At 40.8% G+C, this 18,527-nt stretch overlaps 1 protein-coding gene across 1 annotated transcript; it reads right to left on the reverse strand.

The window, feature by feature from the left end:
- Positions 1 to 898: 898 nt before the first annotated feature.
- Positions 899 to 18,026, reverse strand: LOC103471229 (alpha-1A adrenergic receptor). Its single transcript, XM_008420081.3, has 2 exons — positions 16,697 to 18,026; positions 899 to 2,011 (listed from the first exon to the last, which is right to left on the reverse strand). The coding sequence occupies exons 1-2, from the start codon at positions 17,658 to 17,660 to the stop codon at positions 1,446 to 1,448; spliced, it is 1,530 nt and encodes a 509-aa protein (XP_008418303.1). The 5' UTR covers positions 17,661 to 18,026; the 3' UTR covers positions 899 to 1,445.
- Positions 18,027 to 18,527: the final 501 nt, after the last annotated feature.

Consider the following 18,527-nt stretch of genomic DNA (forward strand, 5'->3'; position numbering starts at 1 on the left):
GTACATATTTATTTTTCTGGGGACAGTTGGTTATTTCGGTTTCTTTGTAACAGCCAAGGCAGGTTTTGTCAGATTGTTTGTACCAACCAGACAGGTTGCTTTGAAGCCATGCTCTACTTTAAGGATGTGGTTGGCCTCGTCCGTAGCCATACCACAGGTCACTCTCACGCACATTAATTTACGATTTGAACATTTAAGCTTTTTCATTAGGCCAAACACAATGACACACTTTTATTGAGTGGGTTAAATACATTTATTCTGTTTGTGAGCACACATGTTTGGTTCACTTTTTGATTTATATATTCTTCTGAACAAAGTTTCTTCTTTGGTCAGATGAAATTCAGATTGTTTTTTTTTAAGCAGGAGTCATTACATGGGGATTTGGTGTGAAACAAAGAATTACTATGTGGAGAAACAACTCCTCCTGCGTTATCGTGTTTGATCTGTTTGCCTTCTTTTAATGAGTTTCCCAGAGAATAATCATCTGACTCGTATCTTCCTTAATTAAAACAAAAGTGCAAAGTTTTTAGGTACAATTTTTGTAAATTTAGAATGCATTTGTGATGACAAATTTATGCTCATACTTTAAAAAAATACTAAAAATACCAAAACTACCAAAAATTGTGGAGGCCGATGTTACCTTTAAGTAAGATCGTCTGCTACAGCATCTTCTGTCTCTGAATGACAAAATAAGTTCTCCAAACATGATGAAAGTAAAAATTGCATTAGTCACCTCACAGGTCCAATGCTTTATGAATTTTGTCCAAGCCAATTTCTCCCCCCCTCCCCCTCCCACTCCCACACACACTAATTCTTGAGGTTCAGGTAACATCCATATTATAGCAAACATTGTTGCATTTTCTTCAACAGAGAAATTAATAAGTTGTTACACATCAAATTGGAATTTTATATTTTATTTTTTCCATCACATTTCTACAATCACACACAATATATTTGAAGATTGTGCGCAAAGCAGAAAAATACATACAATATTTTATTTTCACAAAATACCACAATATCAGACAACTGCAACAGAAAGGTCGTCAAATGCCTGGTCGCTCTTTGTTTTACAAGAGGTTGCTTTGATTTTACAAATCAGGTTCAGTCTTTCTTTTTTTTTTACAGGAAACATGACGAGTCAAAGCTAAAAGTGTTCGAAATGATTTAGCTTGGGTTTCTCCAAAGTACATCTAAAACAACATGCAGTTCTCTTTTTGATCCCAACAGGGCATAAAAACGGGAATATTTGAACATCTTAGTGGTCACTGCTCACTGAGAGAAACCTTTCACCAACTGCAAACACGGAAATGAAGTAAATGAGCAGATCAGCTCCTCACACCAATCACTGAAGACATGTCACTAACGGATGAAGCAACACAAACCATGTACAGTGAAACCTACAAAGTCTGTACTCCGCTAATCTGTAAATCAGAAGCTGCCTGCAGTCACACCTTCTCATCAGGCATGATGATGTCCCTGTTGAGCCCTCGCTTGTCTTTAATGTTCCCAAAGGAGAAAGAAAACACCCCCCCAGCGGTCCCCTCTGCCCGTTTCCCCTCTCTGCTGTCCCCTCTCACGCCTCCCTGTTCGCAGTCTGCGGGGCTGCCGGGCAGCAGGTTGGGCGTGGAGGGCGCTGAGGTGGTGGCTCCCCAAATGTACAATGTTTCCCCCTCCGGGCACGGAGGGAGGCCCTTGCTCAGGAAGCTGGGGCTGGGGCTGGCAGAGGACGGCAGGGTGCGCTGACTCCCGTTCAGCCAGCTGGAGGTGTGATCCGTCGAACTCTTCCGTGAGTTTCCGGAGGAGCGGAAGGTGGAGGAGCGGTAGTTGTAGGTTCTCCAGCCGGGGCGTTTCTGCTGATGGCAGTGGCACCTCAGGATCCGGATGAAGGCCAGCTTGAACTCGCGGCTGTAACAGGGGTAGATAATGGGATTCAGGCAGCTGTTGAAGTAGCCCAGCCAGAAGATGACTTTGAAGAGGGTCTCAGGTGGCCGCAGATGCACATTAAAGGACCCTGAGGACAACAGATAAAAAAGGAGATGGATAAGTGGAAAACGGCAGACTGTTTTGTTTTATTCTCTACAGGCCAATCTTCAAAAAGAACCTCAAAATAAATAATGACTCAGTGTTTTGGTTATTCAACATAAACATGCTGTTTTTATTGGTCTTAAATGAGTCAGGCCAGTCCCAAGATTCTGTACACTTGGTGATAAAATCAGAGATACAACACGGTTTTGTGCTCATGTTGACAGTTCGATGAACTATGGTCAAACTGCACTCCTCCAGTTCAGATAAACCACTCCAACAAGGCTTTAGGTTGTTAAACTAAACATAAACTTTACAGCATGATCATATTTATTTTAAAAAAAAAACAAATCCCTAAGAATATTGTCGCTTTTAGAAAAAGAAATAAAACAAAAACATCATGCATTTTTTTTTAAAATGCTTAAAAAGGAAGAGTCCAGAGATTCATTTGTTTTTATTTTTTGTGCTAAAAATGACACACTTAAGTGAGGGAAGAACCTTTATTCTAAACTTCTTTGACTGAACATGCTGAGCCTAGATTATTTCAAATGACAAAATGCAATTATAGAAATATGTTGTTGTTCTGCTCTTTATTTAATGATGCCAGACATCCAGCAGACATTCTCATTTCCTCTTTCTTTTGATCATATTTTTCCCAGCTCAACTAAACCGGCCACCTCTTAGATTCTTTTAGTTGAGACGGGCTGAGCAGGTTGTTCAGTTTTCTCTGCACTTGTGTCGCTTGATTCGTTTTATTACTACAATCTTACCGCGAGTCTGTGATGATATTAGTGAAGTTATAGGTGCAGACACAGAGCAATTTATGTGTCAGAAAGTGAAAAGTAAGAATTGTTAAAGAGTGTGAATAAATACATTTGGACTGAAGAATAACAGAAACTGTTAATATGAGAAGATATAACTTCTTAAATAGGATAAAAACACAACTGGACTGCGTGTAACTCTTGGTTTCATGTTTCATGTATAGGATTGAATGTCATATTTATCCAGCAGGTGGCAGCATTGATTGAAAAGACTGATTCTGTGTTGAGAAATACCTTTTATAAACGGGTTATATGCTTATCTATATAAAACATTGATGGAATCTTGGACTCCTCTTTAAGTCTGTGGGAGAGTTTTATTTCCTTGAGATGCAATCATTAAATGAAATGGTAGGTTTCAGGGAGAGGTTACGAAGCTTAAAGGGCAGCAACACACTTCTGCCTTCCACACACAAACCAACACAGGCTAATGTGGCGTGTAACGCTCAGGAAGATGGTCCTGAGCGCAACGTATTGAAGCAGGCTTATAATGTTTAAAAATGAATGACTTCTCCACTTGCATCAATCTACACTTGATGATACTCGTTGCCCAGATGCGGTTGAGATTTAATAGGCGAGAATAACAGACAAAAGTGCGGAGGAGATAAGAGGAAGTAGATGGAAAAAAAAAGTCCATTAATACGCACAGCAAGAGCAGGATTAGTGTGAAACAAAGAGAGACATTATGTGTTCGCATGCAGGCAGATGTGAAGAGTTCTTAAATTAAAGCGACCCACGTTCTTACATTAATATCATTCTCCCGCAGAGGCTGAAGATGCATCGTAATTTCAGGATTTCAAGTGTGAAATTAGTTCTGGTAAAGTATGACAGACACCTCGGTTTGACTTTTATAGGAGCACCGGAAAGACGGCTTGAATGATTCCTTGCAGTTCTGCATGTTTTATATTTCACTGACACGTGTTAAATGATGAAGGCGGGGTGTGCTGTGGTGGTGCAGGGGTTGGGCACAGCCTATGAATGGAGGCCTTGGTCCTTGACGTGGCCGTCGCGGGTTCGATTCCCGGCCTGGTGACCCTTGCCGCATGTCTTCCCCCTCTCTCATTGCCAACCTTCCTGTCAGTTAGCTGTCAAATAAAGGCCACTAGAGCCAAAAAAACCTTTTTAAAAAAATGATGAAGGCGAGGGGTCCGCACACACATGCTCGGATGATAATCCCATAAACAAAATAAAATCTCTACCTTTAGTGTTTCTTGGGCTTAGTTGAACCAGATCGAGTTGTCTTGGCCTCCTGAGCTGCCAGCGTCTTTTCTAAGCAGCTGGTATTTTCACATGATTTTTTTTTTTCTTCCCATTTCTGGAAACCCACTTAAATGTGACTGCATGACTGTGTGAGTGACGAGGATGACTGGGATACAGGGCATGCCTCTGCAGAGAGAGCCTGTCTTTATCTATCTCGGTTTAGGCAGCAGATCCTGATGGATTCTGACGGTGATGAGTGCTTTCATCACAAGCCCTGTTATCGAGTGTCAAAGGAAACCTTTTTCATTGCTTCTTAAGAGCATTTGATGTCTGATTTCAGAGATCAATTTTTCCAGACTGGTGTGTTGGCTGCAACCATTTAGCTTCTCATTTACTCAACTAGGCAGGAAATTAACCCAAATTCGCCTTTAGTGGTTCTAATGAGGTGTGCAGTGGAGCCAAATGACCCAAACAACTGCAGAGCAAATGATTTTTCAACACTTAAACGTGGAACCTCCTACCAGCCCAAAGGAGCTTAAATCAGATCCCAGTGTTAGTTTATGAAAGCACAAATAAAAAACTGTAAAATATTCCGCAGAGGGCGCGGCAGTGGAGCAGGACTAAAACTTGTGACCCATGTACTGAGGCCTTGGCCCTCGACGCGTCTGTCACAGGTTCAAGTCCTGGCCTGTTGACCCGTCTTCCCCTTGACTCACAACCTGCTGTCCGGTCTGACCGCTGTCAAATAAGTCACTAAAGCTGAAAATAAAACTTAAAAAATAAAGAATGCACAAATAAAAAATAAATGTAATAGTTTATTCTATTTTATTTTGCTAAAGTTAATGTATCAAAATAAAAGCCATAACACAGCTGTTTACTGGGATAACTACTTCGGCACGACACCGGCCAGAATAGAGTTGGATGTCAAATTATGCCCCTGCGGAAGCAAAACCGCGCCCCTGATGAGTTTTGAAAGACTCCGACTAAGTGGACGGAGCCAAGAGACACTGAGAGCCACAGCCAAGCGTGGGGATGAGTGGAGGGGTGGGCCGGGCTGTGGTCAGGACGAAAGAAGCTCTGTTGCCAACTTGGCACAAACTTGAAACTTTGTTGTTTCAGACAGCTCTCGCAACCTAAACACCATTATGAATGAAAAAGTAAAGTAAATGGATAAAAAATATTTACTGTGATTGACAAAATAAGCTCCCCATTAAATTTTTTTATTTTTTATTTTTTTCATGGAAACAATTATTAATTATTAACAGCATTTATTTATTTAGTTTTAAATTATGGGTGCACTGATATTAAAATATTCTATCTCATGACTGATATTAAAATTTCATCTGACGTCAATATCCAATAATATTATTGCTGGTGTTTGCGATAACTGATATTATAAATATTTTACTATCCTTTCAACATCTTGGGAAAAAAAAGATAACACTGCTGACTTCACCACTGCTTTTCTGCTGTAGTTCCGCCAAATCCTGTCCTGGTCTGTAGCATGACCAAACAAACACCAATCTCTTCTCTCACCCTCCAGAAAGAACAACAAGAAGACCGAAATAAGTATCGTTTAATATTGGCCCAGTTTTGTCAGAATTATACTGACATGATAAAAAAATGACTTAACATCAGCTGACAGCAGTTTTAGTTGCAATATATCACACATCCCTAATTTGAATGAAGCAGTTCTCCATATGTAGAAACAGTTGGTGGATATAATAACTACGGTTTCAGCTTATTTTAGCAGTGGTAAAATGGATGTTGTTTTTTTTGTTTGTTTAAATAAAAACAGATAAATTATGTTAAATGTTCAGTTTAACACGTTTGTGGAACACAGCGAAGCTGCGCTAGATTTTTTCATAAGTTTCATTCTATCTCATGTCTGAAAAAGCGGTAGGACATTTTGACTTAAAGTTGATTGAAAGACTGAGATTTATTGTAAAATCCCTTTTCCTAATTTATTCAAAACAAAGTGCAAAACAAATTTTCTCACAATTCAGACCAAGCAATCAGTCATAACTATTTCTACTAGGACACACGCAGAAAAAAATAGACGTTTGGTGCATTGCATATCTGTGCCTGATCAAATTCGTCAGACGTTATTTAGAAGGCAGACGCTTGTTTACATCAATTGTCACGGTTTGTGATGCATTTCAAACTAAACACCAGCACTGCATCAACAAGGCAATGAGATCAAGAGGGATTTGTTCTGGCAGACAGGATTGCGTGAAGGTGCAGATTTTTTGGGGAGGGATGAAAGATTTCTGGAACACAGCTGCATCTGTCTTCCTAAATCTGGCCTTCAAGCCAAAAGTGCAAACAGGGAAGCAAAATAGTTTGACTATCAGGATGGTAACTCAAACATGACGGTCATAAAAACCATCATTCAGAAACAATCAGTGTTTGTAGAGATATGGCAACGTTGTTACTAAACAGGCCTTGATTGCATTTTGGTACGACTTCGATACTATGAGAAACGTACTCATTTAACATTGTGAAATTCAATGTGTCCTAAGCTATGCAGCAGGGCACCGTCACGTCGGTATTCTTTCTACAGCTAAACAAGGAGATGGCATCGTGTTGAGGGTTTTTTTTTCTTTCCAAAATAATCAGCAAAAGGCCAGTCAGAACTAAGAGAAGTGGAGCGATAAAATCCTCCATTTAATGCCGTTCACAGTGGACAGCCATCAAACACACGTACTCCTAAGAGCAATTTACCGCTACCTTCGAGAAAACACCACGACAATACGGGAACAACTAAGCCAAAGTTAAGATCTCAATTTATTACAGACAGTAAAAAATCCATCAGGCATCTGGAATTTCTTATGAGAGACTAATGAATTTTTAAAAGAAAAGTTGTACCCGAAGTGATAATTGAAGAAGGCCCGTTTCTTACTAACATAAAATGGTTCAACTTTTATTCTTCTGCCAAGTAAATGCATTAAACATCCAAAGCATCAACTTAATAGCATGACCTTTGATGCAGATTGTCTTGAGTTTGACAAAACAAAAATCTGATGGTCATTAAGAGCTTATGTTTTGATTCAAAAGTGGGGATAGCCTCTTAATTCCCTCATTTGCTGTTCGATTACAAACTACAAATTGACTAAAATGAATCCCACCCTATTTTCCAAGTAATACTTCATGTTTGAAGCCTTAAATGTACTTGAAAGCATTAAGTTTACTTAAAACACTTTTATAAAAATGTGTCTGCTTCATAATCTAAATAAGGACTGTCAGTTTTGACAGATCAGACTGAAAGAAAACTGGAAATATTACTGGAAACATTATTGAAACATTTTATAACATATCCAGGCTTCTATAGCTAAAAGAAAATCCAAAGGATGAATGGATGGATAGTAGAACGGACATAAAATTGATATTAATGTCAAATGTGTTTTTCTTTGCTTATCCAGATCCGGAAAAAGCTTAATACCAAAATCTATACTTCTGTACTTCCTGCAGTTTTCTGGGCCTCTAGATAAGAATATGTGTCAACCTGCTGCTTAAGACAACAAATAATTAAAAAGTTTTTCTGTCACAGCTTGCATTATAGAGCGGAAGTATTTGGACTCAAATCCAGGGAACCAACGCATTAAATGAAAGCAAAGCGAGGCACTCTGAATCCTCACTTCATTTAAAAGCCTTTCAGATGACTTGAGTCAAACGTGGTCGTGCTACCTTCCTTCCAGGAGGAGCTAATAAAAATCTTGGCCTCTATAAAGAATAAAGAGGTGGGTCAAGGCCGTCACGTTCATGGATCTCCGTTACACAAGCATGTGGGGGATAAAGGGTAGGAAACACAGGATAACGGCGGAGTGGCCTGTAGCCACATTGGGGACATATTTGTTTGTTTAAGTTCCATGTGAACTCGCTCCATTTTTGTCCTTTCAGGAGTGTTTATGTTCAGAGCCTATAGTATAGGAGGATGCAATGGGCTTGCTCTGTGAGACAATGGTATAAATATACAGCAGATAACGGCGGGGGGTTTGATGTGGGTGGTGGTCTCGGGCTCTTCTGTTAAGAGGACCGCTCGCACCTCCTTCCTGAGGACAGGCGCACACACATCTCACTCCGAAACACAGGAACATCTTAACAAAACTCTGCATCCTGTTATTCTCACTAATTGGAAGGAGCGATGCCTATTCTCTGCCATGTGAAGCACACACACACACACGCACGCACAGAGCATGTCTTTCTATCCTCACAAAAGCTCTGCAATGACTTCCTTTCATTTTCATTCATTTCTATACCCTAAACACAACCTAAACTCAAGTCAGACCTTAACCTTAAACCTAAGCTCTAGTCTAAAAACAGAACTTCTCCTTATTGTGTCCCTGGCTTTGGGCCCATACAGAGCTGTGGGTCCTCACATGTAGTACACGTGGAACAATGGGCCTTACAAGGTGAGAAATGCTAAAACACACGCATGCACGCACGCATGCATGCACGCACGCACGCACGCACGCACACAAACTCACAAATTTCTCCCTCTAAAACTCACAAATCCTGTTTCATAACACCTATAAACATGACTAATGTGGCTCAGATTGAAAGCACTACAGCCCTCACACAGAGCTTTCAGTCAAACCGCAGTGTTGGGATAATTTTAGGAAATCACACTGACAACCCAGAGACCCCTTGCCTTCACCTTCCTCCTGCCCCACAGACCCTACTGCTCTTCTCTGCCACCTTTTTCATACATCGCTTTGACACGCTGCCCTCTCATTATTTTCCCTCTTCTAAAAAAAAAAATCCCATCGGTCCCCCTGGTGCACAGCTGATCATCAGCTCAATGAAAAACACAAAAATTTCACATTTTTCATAAAGGAAGATACGCGAGTGCTGGTTTCTGCCACATCTCGCGTTCGAGCGGCACAGTTTACGGAGCCTTCGCAGGATATTTGTGCTGGCTCTGGGTGTTAAAGAGCCGCATGAAAATATGTGTTAGGATGTAACACCTGCAGCCCACTGATCATTCCTCTTTGTTGCGAGGATGAGAAAGAGGGAAAAGAAAACATTGAGATGCATGACAAATGTCTCCACTGAAGGGTGTCTGTTCTGCAAATTAAGTATAATCTATAAAACTCTTACTGACTGCTGTTAAATGAGTGAGGGTAGAGTTTAACAGGGTGCATTAATGAGGATGAAATGGACATTATGAAGCTTTAGAGTTCCAAGTCATAGTAAATTGTTCCATGTTTATTAACTGAGCTGTTCTAAGCATCTCTTGACAAAAATCTTCTGTTTATGAAGTTATTGAAACCATAGATGTCATGAGTCTTGCTGCTCTGGTCATTTGGACTGATTCACTGGAGGTGGGTTGCAATAAAGAGGAGAGAATATGAATGCACTCGTCCATCACTCTAAGCAGCTACTTCTTGAATGAATGATTATTCAGCCATCATGATGACGAAACGTTCTTGGAGAAATCAAAGCTCAAAAATGTGAATATGCACGAAAGAGATTAATTTTTCTTTCATGCTTTCCACTTTTAGTCTACTGACACAGCTGCACCCTTCCATGCGTTTTGTTAACTGTTAAAGATAATGGACCAACACAAAGCGGTGCACTGCTGTCCAAATGTTTCGCGAACAAAAGCGGAACACGGTGATGGCCGTTTGATGTCGGCTCAACTGAGCCAGTAGTTGTTAAAACCACATTTTGCTGCAAACACCTTAAGATGTTTAGATCTTCTAGAAACTTCGACAAAAATCTTTTTTGCGAAATAGCTGGAGCTCAGACAGTTTGGATGGAGAGCATCAGGTCTGGGATCGACTTCATCGAAACCATCCCATTGTAGATCTGGTTGGATGTATTAGGTTCTTATCCTGTTTGTTTAAGAAGTTTCCAGTCTCCTTCAGCCACTAGCAGGTTTTTTCCAGCATGTCCTTGTGTTCAGCTCCATCCATCTTCCCATCAGTCCCATCAGGAGGAAATCCATCCTGCTGTCTTATGCATGAGGTCAAGATGCTCTGGAGCAAGTTTTCATATGTACATCACTGCATTCATCTTCCCCTCTATCCTAACTAGTCTGCCTCCTTAAATTGTGGAACTCTTGTATTTTAATATAACATATTTTTTTATTTAAAGCATTAAAGTAATTTATGCAATTTAAGAAATTTGTAGAATTTGTGAAGCATTTTTTTTTAATCTGGTTATTTACTTACAAAGAATGCTCATCATCGTATGTAATCCTTACTGAAATAAACGTAAAAAAAAGAGCTATAAATATTTACCATGATGACATGAATGTATGTTTTTCAGAAAAAATCCCCAACTGTTTAACATGAGGCTAGTCCTGAGCTGATCTTTGGAAAAAATAGGGATTTAAAATAAAGTAAGACAAGTAAATAGAATATACCTATAATTTTTCTTTTTATCTGTGGTTAAAAAAAAATATCTTGGTTTCATTTTTATTTAAACTAGGACTGAAGAGAGCTGTATTTAGAAATAATGGCATAATAAACAATGGAAGCTCAGATGGAAATCTGTGTTTTTATGCTTGCAAGGCCACCTAACTCAGCTTGATAGCTTGATAAAAAAACTATTTTTTGCTCCTTTGAGAAACACTTGTTGGCTGAATGTCAGAAGTGATATGGCCACATACCAAAAATAAAAAAAATGAATAGAGGAAAGTTAGGAAAATAGGAAGTCGCTGGTAAAAAATTGGCAGAGTGAACTTGTGCTTAGAAAAAAAAAAAAAAAAAGATGAGAAACTGCTTAGATGCTGGTTGGAAAATAAAAATCATGCATGAAAGAGGATAAAATCTCTTGGCCAGCAGGAGGTGGAGAATAAATGCTGCTGGTAAGTTTTTAAAAATCCAAAATGCATTTTGTATTTGGACAACACCTTTTACAATTTTCTCTCTAAATTTTGGGATCAATTGCCTTCAGAAAGCACAAAATTGGAGTCCATTGTGTGCAACATCATCTGTGTATACATCAACTTAAACTACAAAAGCCTCTGATGGACGTCAGAAAACATTAGTGAAGAAACGGCTTCATGAACACCAAAGAACCCCGTGGAAAGGTCAGGGGAGAGAGGTTCAAAACAGAGTTAGATTATAAAACATTATCCAAAGCTTTGAGCATCTCACTGAGCACAGTTCAATGCAGCATCAAAAAATGGAAAGAGATTTTGTGACACCACAAACCTAAAAAAAACAGGGCAGTTCATCTAAACCGACAGATCACATAAAAGGAGAGCATTAATCAGGGAATCAGCCAAGAGATCTGTGGCAGAGAGCCAAATGTCAAGTTGGTGAATCTGATGACAGGACAAGAGTAAGTCATGCACTTCACAAATCTATCCTTCATCAAAAAGAGGATAAAGTCGTCATTATGCCTCAAAAAAAGTGGTGGCAGAATAATGATGTTGGAAGCATTTTCTTCTGCAAGTAGCTGATGAAGATGGATTGAACTAAACAGAGGGCGATACGTTAAAAAAGCCTGTTGGAGACGGCAAAAGACCTGAGACTGGTTTCTGCTTCAGCAGGTCAACAACCCCAAACATAAAGCCAGAGACACAATGGAAATGTTAGATAAAAACCTTTTAATGGCTTAGAATAACTTAAAGTCCAGACCTGAGTCCAACAAAAAAATGGTCCAAATACTTTAAACTTATTGTTCACAGAATCTCTCCAGACAGATTGATCTGTTTAGCACCGAAGAATTGGGGGTTAAAAAAACAAAACAATATATGTGCAAAGCTGGCATAAATATTTATAGACTGAGGTAGTTGTCAGGATTATTGACTCAGGGTACCTGAATACAAATATACCCAACATCTGCATGATTTGTATTTGCTAAAAAATAATATTTCAATTTGATAAATTTTTTTGGTGTAATATAAAATGTCGGAAAGTTTTGCCAGGATACAAACATTTGTAGAAATGGTAACTGTACCAAAGTAGACGCAACATTTATTGCTAAGAAATGTAAAACTATTTTCTTTTAAAGCTTTTAAAGCTGCACCCTCAAGAGTTTATAAGGTTAATCTAAAAGAAACTACTTCTTGTCCAGTTTGGAAAAGTTTCCATTGCTTGTTGATAGACACATTTTGTGTATAAAACTGCTTCTGACCTACAGAGCATTTGCTTGCAAAGCTTTTATTTACCTTGAACCACCTACTCTGAAGCTCCTCTTTATTAAAAGCAAACGGTATTGACAGATTGTTTATTTTGAGGAATTTTCTTATTCAATTTGTAATGTTTATTTCATGTTTTGAAATAATTTCTTAATGCTGGTGATCTAATATCTAGGAGCACATAAACATGTTTCAGCATGTTTAAAGGCTCTTGAGGATAATCTGACATGCCAAGCCAAACAGCGGAGTAAAACTTCGTGGACTGTATGGCAAAGAAAATGTTAAGTGACTGCAGTTTCCAACAAGTAAATTTTGTTTTACTCCCATATAATTCCTCTCCATGTTTGTAATATAATTGGATTTTTTGATATACAGTATTTTCTTTTGCATGCTAAGACTCAGGAATGTGACGTAACCCAATGTTAAATCTGCGTTTGTTCTGAGACTGATTGAGTTTTTTTGGGGTGGGGCTGCTTTTGATCAGCAGTTGAAGGCTTGGAATACCGCTAACATTATAAGAAAACTTTGATCTGTTTTCTTCCCATCCTGACATAATTTGATTCAAGTTGAAAGCGTAAAAGGCAGCACAGAAGTTTTAAAACTCAGAACAAATGAGTCAACCCTGGTTGTCTGCTTGCCATTTATGTACAATAAACCACGGTATTTACAAAATCTGAGCCAGACAGGGTAGATCAGTAATGACAGGGGAGGAAGAGGGGGGGAGGGGGATCACATAGTTTGTCAAGCGGCACTCAGGGGTTGTGACCTTTCAGACCTAAGGTCAGTGTAGCTCTGTCTGGAAGCACGCAGCTTTTACTTTCATCTGTGCAGTCTAAAAATCTACAGAGATGGACAAGAGGGAACCATGTCCAGCCTCACAGACAAAATTCCGAGAGAAATACGTGAACCAACCTGCACACAAACACAAATTCAACCAAAGCATTTCATGCATGGCAACCACCCGGCCCCCCCTCCCCCCCCTCCTCACACACACACACACTCTGCGAGCTGGAACCCCCCTTCAGCACACGTCGCCTATCGGTGACAGCATGTAGTTGAAGAAAGTTGGGTTAATAACATGTGTGAAAACGGAAATCCCACACTGTGGGTGGAAGCTAACAAACGCTCAGGGAGCAACAGGAGAAGAGTGTCTGCCTGCGATCCTATCGGACTTGGAGAATTTTAATTCAGACCAAAGTCTCACCAAGAGACCTGAGGTGCACAGTCAAAGAGAAAAGCAGTGACTAAAATGAGAAAAAAAAAATGTAAAGAAAGTGGGCACCTTCTAAAAGATCCAGCTATGGCAGAGAGCTTCCAATGAAGGTGAATTGCAAAGAGTTTCCTGGCAGGAAAGTTTTGAACTTGTCTGCTTTAAATGTGCATTAAGTAAAGAGGCACAGTGCTTTGTCTCAGTGTATCAGTATGCTACACATGGAGAAGACCGCAGCATTGGGAGAGGAGAGGGGCTCCTTGGCAGTTTGTCCCATGGTGTTACATAAATGGGGCCTTCCGGCTGATCCCTCTCCCTGGAAATCTACACTTTCAAGGCTCCTAAATCTGCAGCATCTCACCAAGAATACCTTCGAGCTGCAATCTCTGCATCTTTGAGGATATGAGGCTCAAAGCCTGAGGCATGCACTTGCTCTCATCTGACCAACACACACAGAGGCAAATCTCCCCGGAAGCAGAAATGCAGTGCCTTGAAAAAGAAACAAGCACGCAACACATTTTGTGACATTACAACCACTAATTTTTTATATGTTTCTTTGGAATTTTACGTGGTAGATCAACACAAGGCAGTGCCAAATTATAAAGTGGAAGGAAAACAAAACATGGTGTCGGGGATCCAACCGAGCCACATGGAGAACGATTACTAAACTGCACACAGACGGGAATATAAAAATAATGGATCCCAGAATGTACAGTATCAAGCTATTTTTGTGACAACTTCCAGGAAGGCGCAATCACAGCAGGAATCCCAATAATCTTATGGAGCTGCAAAACTTAGCGTGCAGCGGTTTCCGCTCTCTTTTGCCTTTGCTCCCAAAAGCTGATTGCGGTGGACACGCATGGACGTCATGCTGGCCGAGTAAAACAAAAACTGGATCTTCGAAGATACCTTTAATCCAGGGTATGGCCTGCTGTCTGTGTAGCCAGAGACTGTATCTCAAAATAAGATTAGCTGCCCAAAACTGTCCGTCAGATTTTCTGCAGCAAGAATTTGACTCAAAGATGCTCCAAGAGAAACTCTTAATTTTTTTTTTAGTTTATTGTGATTTACTTTTTTATGTTTGGCTGCCAGTTTTTTTTATTAATGGCACACAAAGGTACATGTGGGACTAATAGGGGATGCTAAGTTTTGCAGTAGCTAATTTTCTTACCACACCTGCCATCCATATGCCAAATTGTGAGTCGATATCTATGGTTTGTCACTAGAGTCAGTAAGGCCATTTGATCACTGTGAACGTCTTGCTCTTTGTTAGGTTTGAAAGCTAACTTGCTAATACTCCACGTATTATTATATAATACCAAACCTCACCAGGCAGGTCAGAAAGCAATAACTGACAGAAACTGTGAGGTTTTGGATATGAATTCCTGATAATGTCTGACTTATTCATTGTGATTGCAATTAACAACTTTCCTTGGCACTTATTGATAATTATTTATAACCAAACTAAGCCTAAAGTTGCACAGTGGCATTTAGTAAAACTGTACACTTTTATTCAGCTCCCCAAAAAAACTCCCATGAGGTTTTGTCCCTGGATTTTTCTCTATTTATCTCTATCCATCTCCCAGTGGACTCTGATGCTGAATAAAAGAAATCCAACAGTATAATGCTGCCACCACCATGTTTCGCCGTGACGGTGGTGTGTTCTGGGTGATGCCATTTTTACTCCACATACAGTTATTTGCAAGCGCAGGCCAAAAGGTTTTAGAGAACCTTCTTCGACATGTTTGCTGTGTCCCCTACATGACTTGTGGCAAGCTTTAAATGGGACTTCTTGTGGCTTTCTTTTAACTTTCCTGCATTTATTTTTCCAGTATTCCATAAAATCCAGATGTGTGGAGTGCATGAATAATCTCTGCAGGTCCTCCAGAGTTAACGTGGGCCTCTTGGCTATTTGTCCAAATAATGTTCTGCTTGTATTTATCCTCAGTTTAACACACACCGGCAGAGAATTAGGTTAGTATTTTTGTCATTAGGTGACTTGTTAAGAGTCAGTTCTGCTGGATGTGTGTAGTTGCATTAGATTAAAAGGGAATTAATACAAACTCGTGCCACAAAAAATAGTGAAAAAGTGGGTCCTTTTCTACCCAATTCATAAATATGTAGAAAGTCTTGGTGGTTTTCTGACCTGCTCACCATATTTTTCCTTTCTTACATTGCTTAATCCCATCTGCAGTTTCTGAAACAGACCCGCTAGTGTCTGTCACATCATGGATTCTCGGCGAGGTCGACGAAAACCGAGCAGATCGGAGGCCACAACCGGATTAACTAACAGAGAGGAAATACAGCAAAAGATAACAGGAACTGTTTGGATAAGTTCAGTAGGAATTCCTCCTCAAATTCCTAAGTGTTTCATTACTTATTACGGTCCCTAAATTAAACGAGTAAAATCTCATAAAGTCTTTGAGTTTGTAGATCGTGTCCCACAGTTTGTAGAAATATTAAGTCTCAACAAAGCTGCTGTTCTCTGTCTGCAACTCCTCCTACAATGTAGACAGAGATGCACTAATAAGGCTGTTTCTCCTGCTTAAAGTGATAAGTCATTGTTTTTTGTTATATTATCCATATTTATGCACTACAGCATCAAATGACCCCCAACTTGATTTTATGGTGCTGAGGAAAAAAATGCATGTAAGTACATGCTGCTGGTTTATGTATGGACTGTAAATAGTGAGAAATCTAAGTCCTGGTGCTTGGAATATGGAGGGGGGGAAATCTGATTTTTTCAGACCTGCTGATCTGAAAGCAGTGGGTTTATGGGAAAACCTTTGTAATAAATTAGAATATTGCTAAAGTATATTAAAAAAACAATACAGAGATGTTGGCTTAAGTACAGCTCGTGCATTCAATACTAGGTTGGGCTCTTTTAGCATGAATCACTGCCTCAGTGCGGAGTTCCCTGCATGTAAAGACTTTTGTTCTTCCTCTCAATTTTCCAATAATATATTTGGACACCTCATTTTGTTAACAGCTTCCACTAGTGGTTTGAACTGATAACAATAATGTATGAATGCATATGTAACCTCTGAGTTTTACTAATTGAATCCAGTTACTGAAATGCACTTTTGATGATATTCTGGTTTCTTGGGATACACTTGCATGTGCTTAATTTGGACATTTGTATATTTGTGTCTCAGAGTTTCGACGGGGGCCCACAGCACTAAGCTGTTTTCAGAAACCTCAGACTGGCCCTGTTTTCATATTTTTTTTAATAAAGATTTTAAATTAGGATGTTCGGGATTGTGGCTGTACTTTTGCAAATGACTATAACGTTCCTGTCATCATAACATAGTATAATAGAGCGCTTTGTCAGAGGCGACCTGCTGAACCTACCTATAGGCAGGGCCAGAAAGAAAGGCAGCCAACATAGGACGAACATTCCGACCACAACTCCCAAAGTTTTAGCTGCCTTCTTCTCCCGGGAAAATTTCAGGAGCTTCACAGTGAGGGAGCTCCTGGCCTGGTGCGCACGGCCTTTTCCGGTGCCCGGTGCGCCGGGGTCCTCGTGCACCTGAGAGCCCTTGTGGATCCTGAGGGTCAGCTCGCTGGTGTTCATCCTCTCCCGCATCACGCCCGCCTCCAGGTTCTTCGTGGTCCTCTTGGCCACGATGTAAACGCGGCAGTACATGGCCAGGATGACGGCGAGCGGGATGTAGAAGGAGCCGAGAGAGGAGAAGAGCGCGTAAAACGGCTCCTCTGTGATGAGGCACACCGTGTCGTCCGGCGCCGGCGGCTGCTTCCAGCCGAACAGCGGTCCGATGGAGATGACCACCGAGAGCACCCAGACCCCGAGCATGGCCAGCAGAGCCCGCTTCTCCGTCACAATACCCGGGTACTGCAGCGGGTAGCTCACTCCGATGTAGCGGTCGATGGATATTACGCACAGGCTCATGATGGACGCCGTACAGCACAGCACGTCCAGCGCAGCCCAGATGTCACAGAAGATCCGGCCGAACACCCAGTAGTCCAGGATCTCCAGGGTGGCAGAAACCGGCAGCACCGTGGTGCCCAGCAGCAGGTCGGCCATGGCCAGGTTAAGGATGAAGTAGTTGGTGGGGGTCCGCAGGTGCCTGTTGCACACCACGGACAGAATGACGAGGATGTTGCCCACGATGGCAAACACGATGAAAGCCCCCAGCACCAAGCCGAGCAGGGCGGCGCGGGTGAGGTCCAGCTCGCTGAACTCGGTGTGGTTCGTCCTGGAGCTGTTGGTGGAGTTGAACTGCACAGAGTCCCACTCGAGGTCCGAGGAACCATTTTTCCACAAGTTTGTTACATCGTCAGTGCTCAAACTCATTTTGAGTCACGACGTGCTCCATAGCAGGCTTTCTATCACTATAACTAAAGAGTCTGTACTGCGCGCAAGTGCTCAAACTTCCCTACGTCCGCATGGTTCTTTCAAAAAGCGCCGAACCACGAGTCCACATCAGTCCATTGCGCAGCCGATCTGTTCGCAGGCAGTCCCTCTCCCTCCACATTCATGGGGGTTCAGTGGAGAAGTGAGGGCTGTGGCAGTCATCTCCTGCCTCCTCTCCTCCTCTCCCTCACACAGCGCTGCCACAAACTGACCAAACATACCCAAAGCGAGGCGACAGAGTGCGCATGACGCACAGCACAAAGACAGTGACTCTTCATAATTGTAACCATGCAATTCAGTTAAAAAAGTTTGTATGTTGCGGTGCAAATTATTTTTTGCGTTTTCAGGGCAAAAATATTATTTGTTGCAATAGCTTCGCGATTTTATAGCTAGACCTGAACAACTTGGCTGCCTTTATGCTGGTAGTGACATGTACGGTAACACCCCTTTTCCCACCAGAAGAGGTTGCCTAATTGAACAAATAGTGTTGCGCAAAAGGCGCATTAACTCCCCCTTGCCCTCCCCATGGTCAATGGTTGCCTTGATTTAGAGGGTCTTTGTTGCATTCTTTAACACAGCAAATTAACAAAAAACAAAGGCGAACTGAAAAAACCTATTAGGAATAGAGCTGTGCTTTCAACTATTTTGTTTATTTATTTTGTTTATTTCCAAAAAGAAAAAAAACTGTCTCGGAAAATTAATAAGACACAGTAACAGAAAATGACAAAAAAAAACCCAACAACAATAATAATAATAATGCATAACTTTGGGCACTTAAACAACATAATATGTAGGAGATATTAATAA

This window comes from Poecilia reticulata, chromosome 10, assembly GCF_904066995.2.
Source record: "Poecilia reticulata chromosome 10, P_reticulata-male-v2, whole genome shotgun sequence".
NCBI lineage: Eukaryota > Metazoa > Chordata > Actinopteri > Cyprinodontiformes > Poeciliidae > Poecilia > Poecilia reticulata.

Excerpts from the sequence above, each read along its gene's own strand:
- LOC103471229 (XM_008420081.3), bottom strand. The coding sequence starts at position 17,660 with ATGAGTTTGAGCACTGACGATGTAACAAACTTGTGGAAAAATGGTTCC. Across the intron at positions 2,012-16,696 it reads CTTTCTGGCCCTGCCTATAG|GGTCCTTTAATGTGCATCTG; the intron begins GTAGGTTCAGCA and ends TGTTGTCCTCAG.